Raw genomic sequence first — 8150 nt, forward strand, 5'->3', positions numbered from 1 at the left:
ATCAAGATGTCTGGAGACTGGCCTCGTCCTTTTTGTTCATGTTTATGGACCTCGACTCCATTTTCGTCCATACACGCGAAGAAAATGTACGTGGCCAATCATTCCAACCATCTTGGCAAACAAGCTTGATCAATAACCCAAGTATACGACAAGGACGACAATATAAAGGAAGACAGAATAACAATAACGTCAATCACGACAATGGCAACAGCCACTGAAAACTTTAATGACGTAAACAGCAGCAGCAGAAACAAAACCTATCTCTGAAGCAGCAAAATCAATAAAAAAAAAATTGATTTACTGAGACTTACAACTGTTCGAGCTCGATGCGGTCTAAAGATCTGGAGACATTTAATTTTATTGTATTAATACAGCAAGTTAAAGCAACAGTAGCCCAATAAACGTCGATGCAATGTTCAAATGACTGTAGCAGGATTCAGTTTAATTCGTGTTTAGTTGTTGTTGAAGTTGCTGATGTTGTTGCTTGTTGTTTTTGTTGATGTAATTTACTGCTCCTCATAAACTAGTTGCAGTCAATAGCAACCGAGGCATGACGACCAACGCGCGTGAACAGTGAAAATATGTGAATGTGAAGAACTCAGACAGTCATGGTAATGTGATGAAAACCACATGTCCGCAAAGTACCGTTGAACCAGAGATTCAAACCTTATGCGAGGCTGTAGATAACACAGACTTCCTGCGGGGCATGCCTGTTGTAGATGAAAAATGATAATAAAATTAGCAAATTATTTTCGTTGGGCCTTGTCAATATGAGAGAAAGACAAATATACACAATCATTACCTCTGGGATGTCGAATTTGTCCTGCATTTGCTCAAGCTTTTCGACTGATATTAATCATACCAAGTAGAAAGCCAATATTTATGATAAGTACCATCTCTATGTTCAGCGTCATGTGTTGGATACCAGCATAATTTTGTTGTAGTTCATAGACGTATTTGTTTTCGTCGCGAGTAATTTAAAAACCCAGAAATAGGAAAAGTGGGGTTTGTTTTGAGCAAAATTTAGTTCTCGACAAACATGTGAACAAGTTTATCTTTTTTTTTTTACTGTTAGGTATTCCATGGCACTATTGGTAAAATTGTGTTATGCGGCCGAACTAAAATAACCATTTAGCTCCCTATTGTTGCAGGATAACGAGGGAGGTTGACACTACTGCCAGCTGAACGCCCGAGGGTTAAGATCGAACCCATATTGGACTTATGGTTTATTAAGTCCATCAAATGTATTTCTTGCAGTGGTCTCTTTGAAGAGGGCAACTCTTGAAAATGCATAGATACCCAGCCCAGAGCACGTCCACATTCCTGCTGATCATCACTGCGTTCTCTACGTTTGTTCTGACCGCAGCTGCCTCCGGTAAGAAAAAATGACTTTTTTTCAGTTTCATAACGTTTTTTTTTTTCTCCAAATGGAGTTTGCAATCATTCGTAAAGCCTCCTCTCACAATGAGACGTATCTTAATAGTTTAAAACAAGAGAAAAAAAAAAAAAACATTTTGGGACACAAAGATTTTTCCAGCTTCTATCAATTTTTTTCATCATCTTTTTCATCCAAGATACATTCAGCAAATGAATTCATCTTTTTAGTCTACTACAGGGAAACAAAAATCCAGTTCCAAGCTAACATCAGGGACAACGACATATTGACTGATTTTTCCAGTTTACGAAAAAGTCGCGAGTTACAGTTATTCAATAATGTTTTTATTTCGTGGGAGCGTTTCCGGCTTTACGAACACTTAGCCTCATTAAAAATAATGTCATAATCGATGCTGATTATGAATAGTTATATAAATTAGTTTAATTAATACAATGGAGTTCACGTACTAATAATTTTATTAAGATAAGCTCATTAAGATGACCATCCGCAACTAGAATGCTCGCTACAATTTCGCTGCATGGCAATAACTTATCTACAGAAACTTATCTACAATAACGTATCTTCAGAACCTCTCATGTTCACATATAAAATGAATTAAGTAAATATAGTTTTACACGGGAGTTTTCTGATGTTAAAATGTCTTTAAAACGCGACGCTTCGGGCAGTTTTACTGCTCTTCTTCAGACACCGTAGTTCCACCTCGATACTGCGGACTTTATGGCGGACTTTTTATGGCAGTTAAAATGTCATACAAACTTTTGTATGGTGGTAAAACCGCCCGAAACGTCGCGTTTTACATTTTAACCTCAGAAAAATCCCGCGAAGAACGAGTTTACTTTACTCATTTTGATTTGATTTCTTCTGAACACAGATGGTGATCTGGTAGTAGCATATAACGGGAACAACGTGAGCACTAAGGCGATTTTACAGCGGTTAAACATCACTGGAAACTTTCATTTTGCTGCTTTTTGTCCGAGAGATGAACACTCGTGCAAGACAAGATGTATTCACGGCGCTGTCGCTGACCCAGCAGAGCGCGGAAGAAATTTACTTTGTTACTGTGACAGTCATTGCTTAGATGTAGGAGATTGTTGTTACGATTTCTTCTCCAGGTGATAGGCATGCAATTAGGAAGCTTAAGCAACGGCGGTGACAACGCTGAGGACAACGCCTAGTAAAAAATGAATTTATATTTTACCAGCGTAATTCGCGATTGTCTAGATCTGTTCGGTACGCCAATGGCTCTAAAAACGTGCTTAAGCTAAATATGCAACGACATCGTTCAATTCCAAATGGAAATACGAAAAATAAGCCGTCGTCGTCCACTTTCCGTAGACGACGCAAAACTTGGTCATTTTACGTTGTTGTTTTGCAGAGAACGGCAAAGAAATGTACAACGCACGTGCACAGCTATTGTGCTGCTCATCAAACCTTTTGTTTAGTGTCGTTCTTGTTGCCGTAGTCGTCGTGTTTCGCTTAAGCTACCTATTAACTCGTGTAGGTGAAGATAAATAGAACAAGTATGACGAATTAGTTTTGCCAATTGGGCTTACCGTAATTTAGTCATTACAGTGCCAGTAGATATATGGCTAAAAGAGAAAAAGTAAAACATCTCAAGTAAAAAATACATGACCGTAAGAACATTTATTGCATGCCTAGATTCGTGAACCAAATCCTGCGCTGAAATTGGCTACACCAGAGGCCAAGATGGCGCTATCCTGGCCGCTCAGGATTATAAGCTGTGTCCCACAAGAAAAAAAAAAAAATTCTGATAAATTCCTTTATTGACCAAGTTTGTTTGGTCAAGATGTCTGGATACTGGCCTCGTCCTTTTCGTGCATGTTTATGGACCTCGACTCCATTTTCGTCCATAAACGCGCAGAAAATGTACTTGGCCAATCATTCCAACCATCTTACCAAACAAGCTTGCGCAAAAACCCAAGTATAAGAAAAGGACGACAATATAAAGGAAGACGGAATAGCAATAACGTCAATCACGACAACGGCAACAGCTACTGAAAACCTTAATGATGCAAACAGCAGCGGCAGAAACAAAACCTATCTCTGAAATCTCTTGAGCGGGTGAAAGAGAAGCAGCAAAATCAATAAAAAAAAGTTGATTTACTGAGACTAACAACTGTTCGAGCTCGATGCGGTCTAAAGATCTAGAGACATTTAATTTTATTGTATTAAGACAGCAAGTTAAACAACAACAGCAACAGTAGCCCAGTAAATATCGATGCAATGTTCAAATGACTGTAGCAGAATTCAGTTTAATTCGCGTTTTGTTGTTGTTGATGTTGCTGATGTTGTTGCTTGTTGTTTTTGTTGATGTCATTTACTGCTCTTTATAAACTAGTTGCAGTAAAGTGCAACCGAGGTCTGACGACCAAGGTGGACAATGGAAATGTTTGAACATGAAGAACTCAGGCAGTCGTGGTATTGTGATGAAAACCACATGTCCGCAAAGTACCGTTAAATCAGAGATTCAAACCTTATGCGAGATTGTAGATAACACAGACTTCCTGCGGGGCATGCCTGTTGTCGATAACGGGGCAGGTACTGTTTATAGGAATGTGTTTTGTGCTAGGTGCAATGCCGTACAAAATGTATCTTACTGGCGGATGACGGCAGACTGTGGACGCATACCAGCCTCAGCTCTTCCTCAAGACAACGCATTGCTGTTGGCTTTTATAAGAGAAAACTGCACAGTTAAGTACCATCCTACAAATGAACAGCGAAAATACGTCAAAAAATGTCTTGTGACCAAAAGCAATTGTTCCTCGAAACAAATAGTTGAAAAAGAACCAGTGTTACAAGATCTCTGTTCATACTATGCTTTCCCTGTTTGTGGAAATTCACACCGTAAAAATCTCCACTGTGCATTGTGCAGTGGAGATGACATAACTCAGGTAAACTGTGGATGCCTGGCGCCAGTTACAAGTGATCCTCCAATTCAAGCCACGACTCCTAAGTCAACAACTCTACAACATCAAACGAATCCAGGGTCAACAGCGTCAACGCATACCTCGACAAGTGATCCGACAACGCTTACTACAGGACCTGAGTCAACAACTCTACTGCATACCATGACATCTGGAACAACACCTCCACCGTTTACTACGGGACCGTGGTCAACACCTCCACCACCTTGGACGACAGCTCCCATGCCCACGACGACGGTTATCACGTATACAATGACGACAACTGAGATTCCACCAGAACCTGATCCTCCTCCACTGAACATTCTGTTTGACTTTTCCTCCAATCAAATCAGCATTCATGGCAAAACAACTCAAACTAAAGTTGTGGCACGAAAGACTTGTCAGAAAGGGTTTGTTTATGATCCTTTCGTTCAAATCTGCAGAGAGGCTTTCCACGAAGTGATTGTAAATACCGACGCCTCGATCAATTCAACCAATTCAACCAATTCAACGAGTGATGTCGAAATAATGCTGAACTGTTCCGGCATACGGCTTAATTCTTCAGACACAGTTTTGCTTCCAAATGGAGCTTTGTGGGTTCCTTTACACTCCACAGGATATAACCGCACTGATTATTTCATGAATGGCTCCTATGTATTTTTGTGCACAAACTTTGCAAGCAACTACTCAAACAGAGAAACAATTGCAAGGTGGTCCTATGTGGTATCTCCATTACAGATTATTACCTACGCCGGATGCTCAGTTTCGGTCCTATCGCTGCTTATTTTACTCGTCGTTTACTGCGTTTTTAAGGAGTTGAGGACTCTACCAGGGAAAAATCTGATAAACCTGTCTTTTGCAATGATATTTTATCACATATTCCTGTTTGTCGCAGGATTAAGAAACATCCAAGCTCTCTGCACTGGAATTGCTGTTCTTCTTCATTACTTTTTGTTATGTCAATTTGCATGGATGAGTGTGATGGCATTTGATGTGGCAAAAACATTTGTATTTCACGGTAAGAAATGCTTTCATTATGTCTTGATCAAAAAAAGTGAGCATGTGACATAATAGAGCACGGACTGCAAAATCATATCTTTAGCTCTAAACATGTCAGCCTTCCTAAGTAAAACGACTAGGTGAGTCTAAATTAAAGTGTACATTCACCCTCTCTCTCCACTCCCACTCTTTTTTGCAATGAGTCCTCTCACCCAGACATTAAAAATATTAATGGTTTAAGAACAAAACTATCAGTGTTAATTCTGAAGACAATGTAAAAAGCGTTGTCTACACAAAATATGCTTTTGTGACTGGTCAGAGAGAAAAAAAAAATAGTCGCCTATCCCCTTTCTCAAACACTAAAAACAATAAACAATGTTTTACTATGATTTCAGATAATAATGCACGTTCCCAACCAGCTAGGAACAGTAGGAGGACTCTCCTTAAATATTGTGCGTGTGCCTGGGGTTTACCTGCAGTTGTTGTCGTCTCGTGCTTTGCGTTGGATTACACGGACACTGTTGGCATAGGCTACGGTAAGCGAAAACGTTGCTGTGTGGAATTTTTGTTTTTTTTCTGTTACATAAGATACATTATCGTGCAAATAAGATTTGTCTCGTATTCGAGAGAGATTGGATGCGTTTGCTTACAGCATTGGTATGACCGGGTTAAGGATTTAACACATATGTATTTTTCATAATGTCATACTTGACATTCCAGGTTTCCGGGGGGTCGCGAGATCAATCCCCTTCAGAGACTCGTCAGTGGTAAGCTAAATGCCTGTTTGAAAATAATTATACGAGTTGGTGGTTGCCAAGCTAATGCAAATCCATGTGCGTTATTTGTTTGTTTGGTTTTGAGTTTTAAATTTTAGCTTTATGCCCCCCCCCCCCCCTCCCATTAAACATGTCGATCGTACGCTTGCGAGATTGTAAGATTTTAATAGGTTATTTTTTGGCAGGTCACAGTGGATTCTGCTGGATCAAAAATGGTACTACGTCGCTAGCTGTTGTTGGTGTCCCCATTGCATTGGTTATTGTGTTTAATTTCGTAGCTTTAACTTGGACGGTCATTTCTATTTACAAAGTGCACAAGGTAAGATCATTTCATTTAGGCAGGTAAACATTTTACAAGAAGCCTATACAGTTGAAGCAATTCCAGTCTTCATTAAGATGCGTGCCCAATTGACCTTTATCCTTATTTAATTAGGATGTTTTGCGACTGCTCTTCAAAACCACTTTATAAGGAAATAACAGCAGTATCATGTAAAGTGTATAGTGTATTTTCTGTCTGAGAAAGATAACTACTGACACCTAATATCTTTCAGGGCTCACTCCAACGCATCTATCTCTGAGATGTATTCTAAGATTAATGTTATATTTTCGCATTGATATCTCGGCCAGTAATTAAGATAGGATAAGATGAGATGAGACGAGACGAGACGGGACGGGACGGGACAAGATAGGATAAGATAAAACCTTTGTTTATCGAGGGTTAACACATAATAGGGGGCATTCACTAACAAATTCACTTTGTTGTGGAGGCTGTTGATCTCAGTAATGCAATTCATCATGACGGATTGTTGCCCAATATATTTTTTTTTTTGTATTCTCGAGTACCAGTCGCTTGATGCCAGATTATTAATATATTACCAAAAATCAATAGATTCTTACGCCAACCATTTGTTGTACTCTGTTTATGCAGGTAACTAATAAATTGTCCGACCAGGGAAGCCACACAAGTCTCGCTCTGCTGTGCATCAAGCTGACTTGTGTCCTTGGTCTTACATGGGTGTTTGGATTTCTCAGCTCCATCGTAAAAACTGACGCAACAATGTATATTTTTGTGGTGGTTAACAGCTTACAAGGTGAGATGTCAAAAAGGCACAAATCGTCTGCCTTAGAGATGACTGCTGAGGCACCTAATTCAACGCATCATCTTCTTAACGTCTCCACTTGTTTATTTACAATGTTGGGTGACGTAATATGAACAATAAATCCGTAATACAATTGGAATAGGGGCTTAGAATTCGATTTTTAGTCTCACGTTTGATTACACGGAAAATAATGCCTCTCCTTTTCTTCCAACTTTATTTTCCATTGTTCTTTTCCTTTTAAAGTGAATTTATGAGCGATCGTATATTTCACCCCTTGTTTGTTTGTTTGTTATTGTTGTTATTGTTGTTGTTTTGGTTCTGTTTTGGTGTTTGTTTGTTGCCAGAGGGATAGTATAATATCAATAAAGTTACCTAAAATCTCGTTGTTGATGGCCAGGGATATATAAATGAGAAGATGATTCTTTTTCTTTATTTCTTTTGTCACAGGATTTTTCATTTTCCTGACGTTTGTTGCAAAGAAGAGAACTGTAGCTTTGCTGAGAGGCGCGAAAAAGAAACATCATGAAGGAGGTCACAGTACCTACAGAGTCAACACATTTGACACAAAGCTGTAAAATGCTTTGCTCTGCCTGTTCTTTCTAAATATCTAGAAGTATCAAATAACAAAGATATCAAAAATAAGGTTTCGCCCTTTTCTCAATACAAATTCAAGTCAATACAATTCATACGCTAGAGGTTGTTCAACGGAGGGGTGAGTTTAATAGGTAGCTGTCAACTTACTCTAAAAAATAGATTGCTTTTTTGGGTATGGCTTTTGAAGCCGTCATTATGTCCCTTATTTTGGATCTCGTTACATTCTCAGGAAGAGAGAAAATTATGTAAAATAGGTAGAAAATATTGATCTAAAATGGTAACAGAGCCCCCCCCCCACCACCCCCCTACCCCCAAGAATAAAATTCTGAAAACAAATGACAAATTTGGCTTGACCATCTGT

At 39.1% G+C, this 8150-nt stretch overlaps 1 protein-coding gene and 1 long non-coding RNA gene across 2 annotated transcripts in view; one reads left to right on the forward strand and one right to left on the reverse strand.

The window, feature by feature from the left end:
• Positions 1-193: 193 nt before the first annotated feature.
• Positions 194-836, reverse strand: LOC149116485 (uncharacterized). The gene is made up of 2 exons (XR_016205769.1): positions 803-836; positions 194-710 (listed from the first exon to the last, which is right to left on the reverse strand). It is a non-coding gene; the product is annotated as an uncharacterized LOC149116485 (long non-coding RNA).
• LOC110057788 (uncharacterized) overlaps positions 698-8150 on the forward strand; it is a 7949-nt gene continuing 496 nt past the window's right edge. Inside the window, exons 1-7 of the mRNA XM_089283641.1 lie at positions 698-1375; positions 2268-2508; positions 3756-5338; positions 5715-5855; positions 6281-6414; positions 7024-7186; positions 7643-8150. The exon at positions 7643-8150 is cut by the window's right edge and continues 496 nt beyond it. Coding sequence (XP_089139767.1) covers positions 1288-1375; positions 2268-2508; positions 3756-5338; positions 5715-5855; positions 6281-6414; positions 7024-7186; positions 7643-7770 — 2478 coding nt within the window. The 5' untranslated portion in view covers positions 698-1287 and the 3' untranslated portion in view covers positions 7771-8150. The remainder of the gene's footprint in view (positions 1376-2267; positions 2509-3755; positions 5339-5714; positions 5856-6280; positions 6415-7023; positions 7187-7642) is intronic.

Source organism: Orbicella faveolata, unplaced genomic scaffold, assembly GCF_042242905.1.
Source record: "Orbicella faveolata isolate gen_17 unplaced genomic scaffold, um_ofav_v1 contig_12, whole genome shotgun sequence".
Classification (NCBI taxonomy): domain Eukaryota; kingdom Metazoa; phylum Cnidaria; class Anthozoa; order Scleractinia; family Merulinidae; genus Orbicella; species Orbicella faveolata.